At 46.8% G+C, this 16,441-nt stretch overlaps 8 protein-coding genes across 8 annotated transcripts, besides 3 other annotated features; 3 read left to right on the forward strand and 5 right to left on the reverse strand.

Annotated features, from left to right (window-relative positions):
• Positions 1 to 399: 399 nt before the first annotated feature.
• TSTA_029640 (uncharacterized protein) lies at positions 400 to 1,613 on the forward strand (the record flags this gene model as incomplete). Its single annotated transcript, XM_002480079.1, has 2 exons — positions 400 to 490; positions 1,072 to 1,613. The coding sequence occupies 2 exons, from the start codon at positions 400 to 402 to the stop codon at positions 1,611 to 1,613; spliced, it is 633 nt and encodes a 210-aa protein (XP_002480124.1).
• A 425-nt stretch (positions 1,614 to 2,038) lies between these two features.
• Positions 2,039 to 4,102, reverse strand: TSTA_029650 (uncharacterized protein; the record flags this gene model as incomplete). Its single annotated transcript, XM_002480080.1, has 2 exons — positions 2,039 to 3,574; positions 3,623 to 4,102. 2 exons carry the CDS (start codon positions 4,100 to 4,102, stop codon positions 2,207 to 2,209), a joined length of 1,848 nt encoding a protein of 615 aa, XP_002480125.1. The 3' UTR covers positions 2,039 to 2,206.
• Positions 4,103 to 4,149: 47 nt separating this feature from the next.
• TSTA_029660 (uncharacterized protein) lies at positions 4,150 to 4,675 on the reverse strand (the record flags this gene model as incomplete). Its single annotated transcript, XM_002480081.1, has 2 exons — positions 4,150 to 4,183; positions 4,245 to 4,675. The coding sequence occupies 2 exons, from the start codon at positions 4,673 to 4,675 to the stop codon at positions 4,150 to 4,152; spliced, it is 465 nt and encodes a 154-aa protein (XP_002480126.1).
• A 278-nt stretch (positions 4,676 to 4,953) lies between these two features.
• On the forward strand, positions 4,954 to 6,452 carry TSTA_029670 (F-box domain protein; the record flags this gene model as incomplete). The annotated part of the gene is made up of 4 exons (XM_002480082.1): positions 4,954 to 5,185; positions 5,252 to 5,770; positions 5,845 to 5,933; positions 6,070 to 6,452. The coding sequence occupies exons 1-4, from the start codon at positions 5,082 to 5,084 to the stop codon at positions 6,450 to 6,452; spliced, it is 1,095 nt and encodes a 364-aa protein (XP_002480127.1). The 5' UTR covers positions 4,954 to 5,081.
• A 1,776-nt stretch (positions 6,453 to 8,228) lies between these two features.
• On the reverse strand, positions 8,229 to 9,026 carry TSTA_029680 (uncharacterized protein; the record flags this gene model as incomplete). The annotated part of the gene is made up of 2 exons (XM_002480083.1): positions 8,229 to 8,677; positions 8,840 to 9,026. 2 exons carry the CDS (start codon positions 9,024 to 9,026, stop codon positions 8,229 to 8,231), a joined length of 636 nt encoding a protein of 211 aa, XP_002480128.1.
• Positions 8,292 to 8,891: a mobile genetic element.
• Positions 9,027 to 9,087: 61 nt separating the features above from the next.
• Positions 9,088 to 9,603, reverse strand: TSTA_029690 (uncharacterized protein; the record flags this gene model as incomplete). Its single annotated transcript, XM_002480084.1, has 2 exons — positions 9,088 to 9,325; positions 9,398 to 9,603. The coding sequence occupies 2 exons, from the start codon at positions 9,601 to 9,603 to the stop codon at positions 9,088 to 9,090; spliced, it is 444 nt and encodes a 147-aa protein (XP_002480129.1).
• A 719-nt stretch (positions 9,604 to 10,322) lies between these two features.
• Positions 10,323 to 10,511: a mobile genetic element.
• A 742-nt stretch (positions 10,512 to 11,253) lies between these two features.
• Positions 11,254 to 11,601: a mobile genetic element.
• A 420-nt stretch (positions 11,602 to 12,021) lies between these two features.
• Positions 12,022 to 13,340, forward strand: TSTA_029700 (uncharacterized protein; the record flags this gene model as incomplete). Its single annotated transcript, XM_002480085.1, has 2 exons — positions 12,022 to 13,088; positions 13,148 to 13,340. 2 exons carry the CDS (start codon positions 12,022 to 12,024, stop codon positions 13,338 to 13,340), a joined length of 1,260 nt encoding a protein of 419 aa, XP_002480130.1.
• Positions 13,240 to 16,085, reverse strand: TSTA_029710 (sulfate transporter, putative; the record flags this gene model as incomplete). The annotated part of the gene is made up of 3 exons (XM_002480086.1): positions 13,240 to 14,337; positions 14,390 to 14,918; positions 14,974 to 16,085. The coding sequence occupies 3 exons, from the start codon at positions 16,083 to 16,085 to the stop codon at positions 13,630 to 13,632; spliced, it is 2,349 nt and encodes a 782-aa protein (XP_002480131.1). The 3' UTR covers positions 13,240 to 13,629.
• Positions 16,086 to 16,441: the final 356 nt, after the last annotated feature.

Here is a 16,441-nt window from a genome sequence, read left to right on the forward strand (position 1 = left end):
AAAATACCAGAATCCCTTGAAGGCGTCCTTTTTGGTGAAACGGTATTACGTTTAAGTTCCGACACCTAAACTATGTCACATCTGTCATATCGATTCCGATTAGGACTGCAGGCAGAACACCATCGTCTACGAGAACCTGGGATAAACGTTCACGTCTTTTTGGTCTCCTTGTGAAGCTGACAAGCTTCCTAGCAAAATCTGTTTTTTTGGTGCGGGTCTTTTTTTCATTTCACTAATACATCCCTTCGTCCATTACAGCCGACTTGATACGTTCACTGTGTGGCTCGGCATTGTCACAACTGCCCTATCTGATTTCTAGAACCAGCTTTTAGGCAATCCTCGTCTAGGCTCGACCAAATACCGGAATTGTCTGATATAATATCCATCAGCACCTCAAATATGGATGTCGAGATTTGTCTCAAGTTCTCAGATAACTGGGAGGTTTCTCTAAACGTCTGCTTCTTCGTTCTTGCTCATTGTATTGGCCTAAGTAGGACTCCTCTGGACAGGTCCAAGACAGTTTAACAGGAGCACAGCTCGTTGAACGGATCAAAAGCGAAACCGGAGGCCAAAAAATAATTCTCACCTGTATGGGAGCTTGTCTTCCCTCCGACAAGACCCTTAGAGACTTGGATGTGTAGTCTGGATATGTCTTCAAGGTTGATATGGATTCAGCACACCAAGTTACAGATATGGCAAAGATGAAATTCTGAGCATATTCAACCTTGAAGAAGCTATGATACCTCTTCGTCTTATAATAACACTTCACACCATTCCACCCCCGATGCAATACTAAAAAATTTCAGAGCCTTAGAAGACGCTGGATACGACCGGAATAATGAACAGTACTGCAGATTGCGAGTGGAGTTTGTCATGATACCTGCATTGGTTCAGGCACGGCGTAATGCAAACGTCCCTTTGCGGTCATCCACCAGAGGCGCTCCTAAGAAAAAACATGCTATCTCTATGATACCGACGACACAGATGAGACGTGATGTTGATGCTGAGGCCCCTCGACGAGATCTCAAAAATTTTCATGAATATGATTTGTGAGCCGAGATCAATCACCAGTTTCTGGTATTCCTCATGTGTTCACTGGTCGCGCCGACTGGGCAGCGGGGCACTCGGGCCGTGGATTTTCAGACTCCGTTTTGGTTTGTGTCGAGGCAAAGAAGAAAGAAACATTTGGGAATGCCGAGCTTCAGTTGACTGCGTATTTGGCAATCTGCTACCATGAAAGGAAAAAAGCTAACAAATCTGTCCCGTCTGTACAAGGCTTTAGCACTGATGGCCGACGCTATACTTTCCAGCTTTTGACCTCAGACGGCACGCTATACTCTAGCAAAACCTATAATACTGTGGATGAGAAGGATCTTGAGATTGTGTATAATTTCATAGTCGATCAAGTGCAAACTGCAATTAATTTGTCTCCAACAAGCACACCAGTCAAAGGATCACACACAGAAAAGGCAGAGGCGGCTAAGACTTATGCACAAGACACATTTTGGGGAATATTCGAGCCACCTCCATACTGCTCAGACGGCGAAGAAGAAGAACGGTCAGAACTAGATCTTGATACCTTTGCATTGCGAGAACGAGGCATGCTGAAGTGAACTTTGTCTCCTTATCTCGCTTTACAGATTTGTATCATCGACAACGATTGAGAAATTACCGGGTTAGGGACCCAATAAAAGTGTGCTATCAGAGAACGTGCTTAAGAACTGTTAAAATGATGCCCATGTCTTCTTTGGAAGTTGGTTTTATGAGCTTAGACCTCTATGAAAGGAACATGGAGCAGCCTGCAAAATTCTATCCAAGGGAATAGTGATATGTGGAACGAGTTCTGCACGTTGTTCTGGTTTCAGGGCTTACAATGATTATTCCCAACCCCTGAAGCTACTCTCAAGGACGTACTGGATGAAACCATTATTTGGGCCTGAGGTATGTGAGGCACTCACTGCCGACCACTGTAAGGAGAAGGAAATTGAAGGAAGAGAATCGCATAGCAGAATGCATGTCAATAATTCTTATATATCTTGAAAACCTCCTCTTATTTACTGTAACAGTATAACGGAACTACTGTGACATGTCAGATTCCCCGTCACCATCCACCGACTTGACTTATCTACGTATACAGTTGATAGTTTGATTATCAATAATAACTTATAATCTTCTCAAGGAACACCAATTCCCCCCATCACAATAACTAAGTTGGCTGAAGAGGGAAAAGCATGTCCATATCTCCAGTACTGTAGTCTTGAAACTCGTGAAGCAAGGCGTCCCATTGATTCCAGTTAAGAGGACTGTCGTCGAAGGGATTTGAATCCATCTCCATGGTGCTATCTATTGCAGTGCCGTCTGTTCGAATCGGCAATCCGGTGTTTAGATTGTAAGTGTTCTGTGTACTATTATCGCAGTCCGCAGTGAGATGACTTTTACCCGCAGCAAGTCCTTGAGATGGTGATGTAACATGTTCAGAGGTCGTTAATGGCCCCTCTATTGTTGGCTCGGTCGATATTGAAGGGTCTCGTGGAAGTGGTCGAGTGGAAAACAATGTGGAGTTGCTAAAGGAAGTCGAAGTTGAACCTTGGTGAGTATACCGCCATAACAGATCAATGACTTCGGGTTGTGGTAAAGGATCAATTCGGCTGTACTCCGACTCTGTCACATGTGCGGACCAAGCCTTGATTGCCAAATTAGCAACTGCCAAATGAAGAGGACTTCTTTGGCGTTGAGTCATTATCTTCGTTTGCCGCTTGAACAAGGCATCAATCAATTGCCACGCTCTGGCCACTTCTTGCCCAACATTGCGATGGCGCAAAACTAATAGCATAACAATTAAAGCTTCCCAGGGGAAATGGAAATCAAGATGCCAATGGAATTTCTGCACTTTCGGACTCCGAAAGATAAGGTCACCGTATTCGAGGAGCCTGAAGCAGAGATTGAAGAGCAAGTCTCTTTCGGTAGGTAGGAGAGGTTGCCCCTTTTCTTGATATTGTCGTGGATGATGTGCCCGCAGCCGCGAGCTTGTCACAGCCGATTTGGCAACAACAAATGTCACGAAATGAAGCGGAATCGAGGAATCGCAATGGTTGATATACTTTCTTTCAAAGATTTGCTCGAGTTCGTCAATAATAGCATCCTTCTGATCGACGGAAATTGTTGTAGAGCTCAGAAACTCCCAGAAGCCGTCAAAAGACGACGTCTTGTTTTCTGCCTGTTTAGCAAGCCAAGCACCAAGTTCGTAGGACATCAGACAAAAGAACATTTCTGTCGGCCCCGAGGATTCATCCGGAATATCCTTCATGCCGGGATCAAGCGCGCTATCGTTGATATTACTTGGGAGTTTGGTGTCTGCTAGAAGTAACATATGTGATTCACAGCCAGCCATGTGGCCTATGGTGGCGTCAACCACGGTCAAGTTCCACCAAATCCGTCGACGCATCTCTGTTTCAAAGACAGATAACCCGAGCTTCGAGCCGTCCTTGTGAAGACCAATGCGTTGTGCTATTCGGACACAAATTCCAGTCAAAGACCATAGGATATGTGGATTGTACACAAGCCGGACGGAGATCTGTACAAGATGTTAGGTCGATCCGGAAAAGGTCTATTAGATACGTACGATGAAAAGGAGGAACGCTTGAAGCACCTTCAGCTCCGATGTACCAAGGATTCCCGCATTCACCAAGGCCTGTTGCGCGCATTGTCGATATCGAGTCAATAGCGCTGATTTGGAGTCCTCGAAATATTTCTGAACTTCATCCACATGCATACAAAGCAATGCTGAGGAGTAGATGGAGAACATTAGAGCCTCCATTTCGGGTGACAAAGAGCTGAGGTCGCTCGCAGCGTCCAAAATCTGCTGTTGTAACGTCGGCACATGGATAATTTTTGTCAGGGGATTGACACCGTCAAGGAATGTGTTCCACAACTGAAAGATTTGTATCGTGTTGGGATGGAAATGTGTAAGGGTTTGGCGTGAACTTCCACCCCCGAATAGAAAACCACTACTGAATTCTTCATCAGTCTGTATCCTAGGCGCTGCAGAATTCTCAGTCCCATCATCCGGGAGCACATCTTCGGCATCTTGAAGCTGTGTCATAACTCGTCAGCAATGGACCACATAGGGAATGGTATGTGGCGATGGGTTCACACCTCGTGGCTAACGCTCTTCCACAGATGACTATTGACACATATGTCAGTAAAATTTGGCACAATATGCAGCCTAGAACGGTTTCACAAACTTGTCAAGGTAAAGAGACCTTCCTTTTCTCGTCACCAATCTGCCTGACCCTGGTCTAGAAGTGTTTCCAGGTGTTGCATCCGAGAAGATACTAGGGTTACCACGGGGCCTCGGAGTGCCTTGACTGCTTTCGGATTCCACTGTATTGATAGAATTCAACTTCTGAGGCCTATCTGGCTCAACTGAAGACAAATCAATCCCGGCTTTTCGCAATGCGTATTCATAGTGTTGGATACGAGCCGCCAATGCAGACTCGGGATCTTTCCTTTTCCGTCTTCGTGGTGGAAGCGGTGCTCGATATTCACAGTCCACTCGTGCTTTAGCACAAGATGCGCATGGTTCGCGTCGGTTACATTTGACCTTTCTCCTCTGGCAAAGGACACATGCATGAGCCTTTAGGGCGGTCGAGTTGCCGTTCGGGCTGTCCGGCATACCGAGGTGGGCTTATCAAACTGAGCGATTCACAACCCTCATCTCAATGTCAAATTGCGCAAATGACTATGCATATGAAGCATTTCTTTGAATTTGACAGACGTCGGACCATGTATTCTGCTGAAATATTGTTAAGAAGAGAAGAATATTCAAGCTCGGAGTCGGAATCTCGGAGTAAGAGCGACTGATCCGTGGAGCTAGTCCGAAAGAAGTTACATGCTGTTTCCATGTTGACGTCTCAACCTCACAGCCTCCCAAGTTTCACCCTTAACCCTTTCATCATCAATCAGGTTTGAGGAGGCAGAGCATGGCGCAAAATGGCCCTTGACATTTTTCAGAAAACGAACCATGGTAATTTCAACACAGGAGAAGTCGGTTCGTTCCAGTCGCTCCCGTCCACTTCGTCATGCGTCGTCTTTTCTCCTCGCCGAAAAAGACCAGTGAAGGCCGGCACAGTTCAAAGGAGAGAGCTCGCAAATTCGGCGGCTTGAAAAGGTCAAAATCATCTAAGTATGTTTCAATCTTGAATCGACTTGTAACGCCCGTTGTGTATGCTGACTTCTTACCCGAATCCAGGGTCATCGTGGAAGATGAAGAACGTACGCTTTCGTCCTCTTATTGGGATGACCTACCAGTCGAGATCCAAATTTCAATATTTGTGGAATGTAGTGTCTACGACTTCCTACCTTTGAAGCTTGTCTGTCGCGGGTTTTACGAGGTCCTGACCCGTCATGAACTTGTTATCGCGCAAGAATACCTACGACGTCGACGTCATGATACACTCCCATCTACTATCGACCACGAGCGGACATATACAATGAACCCCGAGGACGATGTCGTTCTTCTTTCCGACTTATTTCCTCCTACGAAGAGCGCTAGAGGTGGCTATCTATATACCTTTCGATACTTGCATACCTTGCGACGCCGGCAGGACACTTGTGCCCGGCTGTCTTATTACTTGGCAAATCGTGTGATGGACCGATTCTTCGATTCCAACCAAACTTTTGTTAAGGGCATGTCAGCTTCCAAATCAGAGCGTGATCTGATGTTTGAACATGGAATTGCACATTTGAAGTTCAACTTCATTCCTCTAACGTGAGCACTCTCTTAAGTATGCTTTACTAGACAGGGCTAACGCACTTCCAGATATTGCGTGCTTTATTTTCTAGAGACTTACGCTTCCGCACGAAAGGAACATTTGAATCATTTATTAAGAGATTACGAAGCGGGAAGGCTCCCCGTACCCATCCCTCCGAACGTGCGTAGGAATATGTACGCAAAGTTGCAGACTGACATTCTTCGCTCTCCGCCGTTCACCGATACTTCGACACTAATTGCCACCCATCATTGTATGTATCTACTTGTTTCATGCCTTCTACGTACTTTGTCACCAGGACAAACTGAGTTTGTTGATCCCACCTGGATTGGTGGGCTTCTGACAGCATCTGGACTTGGAAGGGTTGTTGAATACTTTTCCGCTGAGATAGGGGATGGAGTTAAAATTCGAACGCGGCGTAGAGATTTCATGATCAACTTCGAGAAGGACATAGATCGTTATGTGCGAGAGGAGATGCATCCATACGTCTACGTACTCCCACCAAGTGGCCAGCCGCATTACCCTACCGTTCATGAGGTCTGGCTGGACGCTGCTATACGTGAGTTGAGATCCCGAGATGCGATTCCTCACGATCCGGGGAAGCTCACGATCTGGAACGGAGCCCCGATGCTTATGGCGTGTGACAATTGCCTCGCAGCCGAAGGTTGGACGATTGCGTAGATGAAATACGACCGGTCTTATGAGTATCGCAAAGCTAACACGAAGTAACGTTCCATTGAATGACTAAACATCCGAAACATGAGCACATGAGCACACGAGCTTAGAGATGGGGTGAAAGAGTTACACCTCAATCGAATGGCCGACTCCCTGGTTACGTCGGTATTCGGTTTCTCACTTTAAACCAACAATCTGCCTCCATTTGTGCCTGATCGTTCCACCTGTTACGTTCCGATCTTTCATGCAATACGGATATGCCTCTAGAATATCATACACGGTACGAACACGACCAATTATCGTTTGCCTCTCCACGTCTTTCGTCAGTTTTTCCCAGACTCAAAGTCGGATCCCACGAATAGTGTTAACAGGGATGCGTCTCCAGCGGCGAAGACAATAAGTTCGAGGGTCCCGGCTTTGGAAATAAGTTTCATATGTTCCAGCGCAGCTGTACTTCATCCGCTAGATCCCACCGGCAGGCGGTGATTTCAGTGGGTGAGGAAGGATATGATTTTTTGAGCTTTGCAACTGCCTCCTCTAGGCGTTCGCGTGATGACGAGGAGATGATAACCTTCAAAATGTCATTCTTGACACTTGCCTCTAGCAACTCGAAATCCGAGTCCGGAAGTGCCTCCGATAACAAGGGCACAAATGAAACCCCTCATTTTTTTTTCGACCCATTTCAAGTTATCTGACATTCTGAAAATACTTATGCAGTCCTCTGGGAAAGAGTTCTGACAATATGAAATCAGAATTTCACAGCACAACTTCACTATATAGAAAACGTAAAATCATGAACTCTTCCATTTTCGCACCCTATTACTATAGCACCATCTTTGACTGTTGAGACATGGGGTGCATAGCTAAAAGCACACGGGGCCGATAGTCAGGAGTCAGCCACAACCCTCTTTGACCCTGGATAGTTACCCATTGATTGCCGTGCAAAGATGACTTGTTTATTGCTTTAAGGAAATCTGGTAGGAAACTTTTACACCAGTCTTGGGTAGTAAAGCATCCTAGTTAGTTGCAAGATATGAAATTGTCTGTGGAGAGTTCATTATTGGAATCCCAGCCAGAATTGTCCAACAGGGAGCGCTCAAGCGCGCCTGTAGCGGGATCCCATAATTTGATGCCTACACTAGAGCCGGAAGCCAGTACTTGGCCATGAGGTAAGAAAGCGAGTGATACAACCATCATTGGGTAATTCAGAGTGTGCAGTAAACTACTAGCGTCTGGCTTCTCTAATGGGGTTGTCAGACTCTGGGATCTTGCTACAGGCATGCTCAAGCATACCTTGGAGGGCCACTGCGTTGATACAGGAATGCCAAAACCAGTTGCTTCAATTGCTTTGTCAACTAATAATCAACTGCTTGCATTTGGCTTCTTTGACTATATTATCGGCCTCTGGGACCTCGCTACAGGCACGCTCAAGCGCACACCTTGGACCATAGAGGTGTGGCTATATCAGTTGCCTTCTCACCTACTGGCCAACTGCTAGCATCTAGCTCCGGTCATGATATTAAACTCTGGAATCTCGCTACAGGCGCGCTCAAGTCACGTGAAAGGAGAAGTGCGCTGACAAATTCTTCATCATCCTCCAGATTTTTCAGGGTATGCTTGAGTGAACCTGTAGCGGAATTCCAGAGCTTCATGTCCCAGGAAGAACAAGATGCAAGCAGTCGGCCATCAGGTGAGAAGACAACTGACCCAACCGCATTTGTACGGCCCTTTAGGGTGGACTTGAACGCACCCATAGTAGGATCCCATAGCCTTATAGTGTTATCAATGGCGCCAGACGCCAGAAGCTGGCCATCTAGTGAGAATATGACCGAGGCCACCGAATCTGAATGGTGCTCTAGGGTGTACTTCAGCACGCATGCGATGAAACCAGGCTAGCTCCCCCATAGATCTGGCGGGATATTTCTTCATGAGGCTATCCCAAAGGGCTTTGGTAAGGTGCTCCTGATTTGGGAGGAATAGAGTAACAACATCACCAATGTGAAAGAAGAGGATGATGCCGTCTTCGTTTTTGAAAAGGCAGAGCTCCTCAGAGATCTGTTTAAAGCCTAATTCAATGATGGTTACTGTAAATTCTCGTTGCCAGAGAAGTGGTGATTGTTTCAAGCCGTGGAGAGCCTTCAACAGGCGATAATAGATATCAGGATCTCCAGGGATTCCGGTAGGAATTTTAATGAAATACCCATTCTTGTCAGCCTTGGCGTTGAGGTAGGCTGTGATCATGTCATATTACCAAGCTTTATACCCAAATATTGTAGCAAGAGCGACAACGGCCCAGATGGCCTTGGAACTTATTGTTGCCGAATATGGGCACTCTTCCCATTTGCTATGAGTTTCCTTAGAGACTCCGCATGCACATTCCTTCCTTAGCCTACTCCGGGTGGCCTCATGTTTAGCTTGTTCAGGGTTGGTATTGCTATTGTTGTTATTATTGTCAGCGTTATTGCCTCCAAAGGTGGCATAGGCACGTTTGCTCTTGTCTTCTCTAACAGTGCCTTCAAATCTGGCAACAAGTTCCACAAAACTCTCTTCTCGGCCACAATAAACTGATTCGAACCACATGCTATAAAAGATATCATGGGTGTTCTTAATTGCATGCATGAACTGCAGCATCAGATATTTCTCATCGTCGCCAATCTTGGACCTTATATTCCTCAGCTCTGTTATAGAGCGTGATCCAGCTCTTGATCCAGGCGTTGATTTGCCTCTGGTTGCTGGGGCCAGCTTTCAACTCCATCAATTGATCAAAGATGGCGTTTTGTTCCTTCTCCATGTCCGGCATATGACGCTTTTTGAGTTTGACAAGGATCTCTCTAACGTCGACTTCGTTTTCAACGGAGGAATGCATTCTGGTCGATCGTCTGGAAGATATGCGAACAGATTGCGCTTATCTCAGTCGTCTGCGGTCGTAAAGTTTTATATCTCTCTTGTACTTTGTTTGGCGAAGGCTGAAGGTTGCCTCCGTTTCTTCTGCTCCTTGCACTGGCATCTCCGGCTCGAGGAGTCTCTTGCCATATGCTTTCGTTTTATCCGCTGCTTCGGTTGCTGATGGTTCTGCGGCACCATTGGCAGGCATCTCAAAGTCCGGATTGATATAAATCCATACTTCGCTATGTATCTTGATGGTTAAACCATTCATGGTAGTTAGCGAAATCACTGTGCTTGGATCGCGCAGCTAGGATTCGCCCTAGTATAGGGCGTAGAAGTTTGAGCTCTTCTGGGCGGGCTAGGGACGTTGTAATCTCGAGATCTTGATAGGCCTGCGGTACGACTTTCTTCCAGTGAGTCTGGGCTTAGGCAATTGCTGATGATTTGGTATGCAGCTTAAAATCTGCATATGACCCATAAGTAAGGGGAGGACAGGGTTTAATTCGCGCCTTCTTTTGCAGCCTGGTCTGCTACTTGGTTGCCAGGAACATTTGCATGTCTAGGGACCCAGCAGATCCATATTGGGCTATACTCAGTAAATGGGCGTAGTTAACGGGAAGTCCAAGTGGCCGCGAGTATGCGGAAGTCCTCGAAGACTTCTTGTGATGAGCCGGTCGTTGAGGACAAGAGCTGGATTTTTACTTCCAGGTTGTGCAGGTATATCCATATGTTAGTGTCGGTTTAGCCGGATCCTGGATTACGAAGCACAGGATTGCGGCAAGGGCGGTTCGACAGCCCTACTAGGGTGAGCCTAGTAATATTGAAGTTATTCCTAATATTACGACTGACCCCCAAGAGCAAGGAGGACGAAGAATTAGCTAGGTGCGTGCCGCGTAGGACTAACTAATATCCGGTGCCGAAACGCGTAGGGTTGATATTCACGTTCCGACAGTTAGATCCTGAATAAGATCCTATGTGTTGTATAGTGGATTTTAGTCCCGAGAGAGCTGCTATCGCTTCTGCATCAAAGACCTCCTTGTTGGGATCCAGGCGGAATAAGCCACGTAAGACCTGATCGCCGCCTATGAATCCCATAAACCCTCCGCCTGTTTATCTATTTTCTTGTTTAGATCCATCCGTGTAGATCACGAAGTCTTTTTCCGGGATAGATTGTAGCAGTGTTTGGAAGTTGTCTGCGGATTGTTCTTTTGTAAGGCCTGCTGGCGCCCCAGCCCGCACTAAGGCTGTTTTCCTGGTTCATGCTTGATCTAGGGTGGGTGCATCAGTGCATTGACCTGTTCTAATTAGGGTAACATTAATACCTGGCGCGCAAATTAGCTGGTTAGATAACCCTTTTGTGTAATAGCTTTGGCCCGTCTCTGAAGAGGGTGATATGGGTCTAGCTGGGAGAGACGTGTAGATGCTACAAGGGCAATCTAATCCAGCTCGATATCTGGGGGATAGAAGCCCGATTCCCAGTATAGAATAGGGAATAGGGGTGGCAGAAAACTGGGAGAACTGCTCTTGCTCCTATTAGAATAACAGTAGAAAGGTCTTCTAGGTGTTTATTCACTTAGATTGGAATTGGGGAAGAGCCTGGCCGGGGTCCGGAGCGGGTGCGACCGGGCCACATGCTTTGCGGAGGGCGCAGGCTGATATAAACTGTTGTAGGAGGCGAGGTTTCATTCCGTGGACTGTACCTCCAAAAGAGCAGAGGCCGCTCGCTGTTGTGACTGCTCTAGACGTCATTTCTTAGACGTGCCAGTTGAACCTAAGCTTCTTATTAAAGAGGATCCCTGGCCAGCGGAGATATGGGCGGTCAGTCCCTTCAGAGACTGTGATTGAGCCAGTTATAACCGAGGCGTTTGTAGTCAGATCTTGTTCTACTCGATATCGGGAGAAATGAATGAGGTCATATATATCTTATTCCTTTAGCATTCCCCCATAATATTGCTTCTTGTAAGATATGCCCAGTATCTTGCTGTTGAATTGTCAGGGATGGAGAGATTTCAAGAATAGCGCCATCGTCTGCGTATCCAAATCTCTTTCTCGGGTCACCCATATGAAATAACGGGGCGATATATAGCATGAATAAAATGCCGGAGATAGAGGATCCTTGTGGGAGCCCGCATGATATCTCTGTGTTTGGGCTTAATTCGTTGTTGAAGCAGATTTGTACCGTTCTTTCTGTGACAAAGGAGGATATCCAGAGTACCAGGTTATTTGGTCATCCTTGTGCTCGGAGCCGGAGGATCAATCTGTGAGGGTTTCTATTTAACGGCCGTGGCCCAGAAGGTGTACTGCAGTTCTTCCCAAACAAAACCATATATGATAATAATGATATGTCCCAGGTGCCTAACCCTGCAGTGTTGCAGTTCCTTGAAGTAGCCACTCCCTCAAGTATATAGGATTTTGGTGGTATGGAGGAAAATCGACTCAAAAACCCGTAGGAAAAAGAGAAAAATACCTCCACGAGCACAGATAGTCGGAGGAGCGATAGTGTTGTGGTATCTCTCCTAGGCCGGTTTGACAAAAGTTCGACGGCTGCTATTTCTGTATTTGGGGAGATATTATTGGCTGATGGGAAAGTTGTTAGCGCAGCCTGAGATAGGTATAGCGCATGAATCCGACGCGGCCAAAAGACTGACATCTCCCCATCGACACAAACAACATCAGAGAATGTGCAAAAATGGGCATTGCAACACCAATACAGCTATTCAATACTTCATGGTCCGCCCATCGTCTTTCGCCGCTACATCATAGCAAAGATCATCGAGTCTTGATCGGCAATCAGGATGCATTGAAGACATACGCGAAACGTCTGCGTGATGTACTTACAGGCGACTTTTTGCGTAGCATGCAGGTGACTTTGACCAAAAATCTTGCTGATGATGCGTTTAGTAAAGCTGGGTCATTGGTTGATTGTCGATGGGAGTTCATCTCGACGAACGATCACGTCGATGCCAACGAGGAGGATGAGGATGATGAACCATCAATTGAGATGAGAGACTGCATGGGGATATTTATCACACTTGACTATGAAAACATTGCATACAGGGCCGCTCTGCTCACTAGTCCTGACGGATATTCGCCAGCATCAACAGACAAAAGATGGAAACAATCAACGTGTCTCCCTCTACTGTTGACGCGAATGCCAACTACACTAAGAAACACTTTTATCGAGTTCTTGACCACAAATTTTGACGCATATTGCTCGACTCTGCATTTACCGCCCGAGTATCTGTGTATGGTACTGGAGGCGACCATCACGTACTTGGCAAGAAGTGAAAGTTCATGGCAGGCATCAAGTGCGATTCTTGAACAGGTGCTGAAAGACACGCAGTTGACTCTTTCGTTTGGCCAGTCTATTGCACCAGCTCTGAAATCTCTCGATGTTAGTTTGCCGCGTGAGACTCTGTCGACTTTTGCGCGAGGCCCGCGCAATGCCAACACGTCGTATTTTTCAACATCTTTGTCTCAGTATATGGATCAACATCTTGCTATGAAAGTCAATCTTGGGAACGCTACAGCAGAAGAACTGGGTAATGGGTCGAGAAGTGCACAACACCTCTGGCTGAGCAAGGTTGCTACAGGAACATTTGTATTGACCAGTGAGGGAAGATTCAAGCTCATTGACACATCCAACTCGCAAGATTATGCAGAGGAGCAGACGGAAGTGCAGAGGTTGATTCGGTCAGCGAATGGGCAGATTTTAAGGTCATTGGTACGACGGGCAGTCGGTGATGATGTGACGACGTGAGTTGTATGCGATAAATGACACCCTTGCTATCAATTTTGTGCACATCTTAAGAAAGTCCGAGGAATTTTCGGGTTACCACTTCGAAAGGGTCGACTGGACTAGAAAATTCAAGAGGATGTTCCCTTGCCGGAGCTTCTCGCGATCCGCACAATCTAACTCAGCCTGGAGAACCTCAAACCCAACTCCTTTTCGCTGCCACAGGTAACAGAAATGTTTGGCAGGCCTATAAGACGCGAAACGCCATATGAAGATGGATGGTATACTATTACAGTTCGCTGATATCCATCCATCGGATTCCATGGCATAGCTTTATCGTCCTCGCATGAAGGACTCCAACTACGGCAGTCCTAATCAGCCGAACTTCATTATCCACTGCTCATTAATGTACATTAGCTAATGTAGCAATATCCTAAATCAAAAACAATTCCTGCGTCCAAAAATGCAAAAAGGCGCTATGAAGAAAGTAGTGACACATCTAGATGAAATTGCGGTCATACAAAGCATGAATCGTTAAAAACAGGGGGAAAATGTCAGCTTCTATGCAAACGCTTCTTGCAAATCCTCAATTTCTGTCAATCGTAAAGCTTCGTCCACATTGGGGACAAAATGTGTAAGTCCACCACACTTCTCCACGATTCCACTACGCTCAAAGAGCTGGAAGACGGAGCCATGGAGTGAGGGAAGGCGGCAAAAGAATACACGTACTCCACGGTTCACGTAGTTTTCCACAATTTCCAGTAAGACTTGTGTCCCCGAAGCATCGATGCTGGTCACACCGTGAACGTCGAAGATGACGTTCTTATCGCTGCCTGCTGGTCTGACCCGAGGTAGAGCCGGATGCGCACGACTGGTGCCGTATAATTCTAGTCGGCGAAGACGGCTTTTGAGATCCCCGGTGTTTGCGAATGTGAGAGGTTCTGGGATCTTGACAATCAGACAGCCTTCAATGAACTCGACTTTTTCCGGGTACAGCTCGGCATTCTCGAATTGGTTCGGCGTTCCAGAAACTTTGCCCAGAATCTGGATTCGTGGCTTGGTAGCATGTCGAATGACACGTAGAAGAGATAGACCGCAACCAAGAGCGATACCCATCGTAAGAGAATAAAAGATCGTTGATAGGAAGATCAAAATCATCAAGATAAGTTCTGACCAGCCCCGAACTTGAATAAAGAATCGCAGATCATGCGGACATTCCTCGATCAGAGAGTAGGCTACTACTGATATCATTGCACATAGCACCGCTTTCTGCACCGGACGTTAGCGATATCGTCATGGGAAGCAGAGCAAAGTAGCTTACCGGCAAATAGTACAAGTAATCCAAAAAGAAGACCACAACAACCAACGTGATGAGACTTAAAAAGATGCCACTCATTTGAGTCCGCCCTCCAGCGGAAGAGTTGAATTTACTCCTACCGTATCCACCAAAGGCTGGAAGAGCTGTGAACAGACCGCCTGTCACATTAGCCATACCTAATGCCACCATCTCGCGGTTTGCCGATACTGGAGCACCCTTGATACCGTCATTAGCACCGTCTCCCAGGCCCTTCGCAGCAACCGAGGATTCAAAGAAACCAAGTAGGGCGATTACGAACGAAGTGCTCAATGAAGATCGAATGTGGACCATACGACTGGGAAGGAAAGGCCAATGAAACTGAAAGAGCCCGGATCCGCTAGCTCCATCGGGTCTTACATTTCCGAGAACTTCGAGGCCTTTCTTGTCCCATTCGAGGTACCAAGTGAGCACAGCTGAGAGGATGACCACAATCAGCCGATCCGGGAAGTACACAACCTGTGGAAGACGACGTGCAAGTTTGTTCTTCAGTATCCTGGGTAGTGTTAATTGTGGACGTATATGCGTCGGGGTTATAAGGATAAACTGACCTGAATACCATAATGATAGCAAAACTCGAAAATGCCACAATTGTTGTGAGCTTATGTGCGTATTTCCCATTCTCAATGATGAACGTCAGCTTTTCTGCAGTACTTGCATGGTTGACACTGCGTGCCATTTCCATTAATCCCATTTCTGGAATAAGCTGGTCGACCATAATGACGAATCCAATGGCTGTGATAAAGCCTCGCAAGAAAGGTCGGCTGAGTACATTATCCAAAAATCCAAGACGAGCCAATCCCGCAATCAAGATAAAAGCGCCTGATAGGCAAGTCACTAAACCCACGATTTGCGCGTGCAGCAGAGCGTCTGATTCGCTAGAATGTCCGGATTCAACAGTTGCTTTAACGACAGTTCCCACGAGAAGTGAGCCAGCCGCTTCAGGTCCGACGATCAGCTGGGGACTACTTCCGAGGATTGCGTAAAGTAGTGGCTGTACGATAAACGAGTATAAACCGTTGATTGGAGGCGCATGAGCAAGATTCGCTGACAGAGATAGAGCCATGGGAATATAAACCGACGATATGGTTAAGGCGGCGACTAGATCCCCCCGGAGGAAATCCCACCGGTATTGGGCAACCCAGTTGACAAAAGGCACATAATAGGACAGGTACCTAGAAGGGTCATCAGTTATAAAACTTAAACGGCGTGCACCCGGGACTGTGGTAAGAGCATACATTTTCCTGCGATTCTTCAAGCTCATTTCCGCAAGTAGCCTGTTCGTAACAGACGTGCCATCGGTAACGGGTGTCTGTAATCCAGATGTCATGAATCTAGGAGTCCTTGTTCCCCAGAAGTAGCTTCCCGCAAGAGAGCTTGGCTCGTCCTCCTCAGGATTCGGGGAGAAGGTTCCATGATTGCATTCTCGCAGACCACACACAGAGTGTCTTCGATCGTAGTCCTCTAGCAGTCCACTTCGTTCATTCGGTCCATTATTTTTATGATTTCCGGAAGAACCGCGAGCGTGGTTACACGTGCTTTCAGGCCAATGGTTGGGACCTGGCGAAGGTCCTGTTGACGGCGAGTCATGGCCGAGGATATTGACGATGCGATCTCGGAGGGACGACGAGTCCTCTGGTTGTGACGGTTGACCTTTTGACATTTTGGCGCTATCCGAGTCGCATATCCAGAAACAATGTCACGGTCCTTGCGAACAGCGAAGAGACATAACCTACATCACTTGGGAAGTCGGAACGACGACAATTTCCAACGGCATAAACAATCCCATCTCCAGAGCCCCGCTAAATCGGGACTACGTAGCCGCAGCCAATGGAATGCGCGCTGAATGTAAGAACGTGCGCTTTAATGTTTGAGGCTTGTCACCGCTTCTTGCATGGACAGGAAAAGACCGATAGAAATTTTTGAACGATGATTGCATTCAACAGATAGAGTCAGCAGCGTTGACGTGCATGCATAGAGCAACGTTCTGCCAGTGCATACCGCCCTTCTGCCTGCAGA

Source organism: Talaromyces stipitatus, genomic scaffold, assembly GCF_000003125.1.
Source record: "Talaromyces stipitatus ATCC 10500 scf_1105507295541 genomic scaffold, whole genome shotgun sequence".
Lineage (NCBI taxonomy): Eukaryota > Fungi > Ascomycota > Eurotiomycetes > Eurotiales > Trichocomaceae > Talaromyces > Talaromyces stipitatus.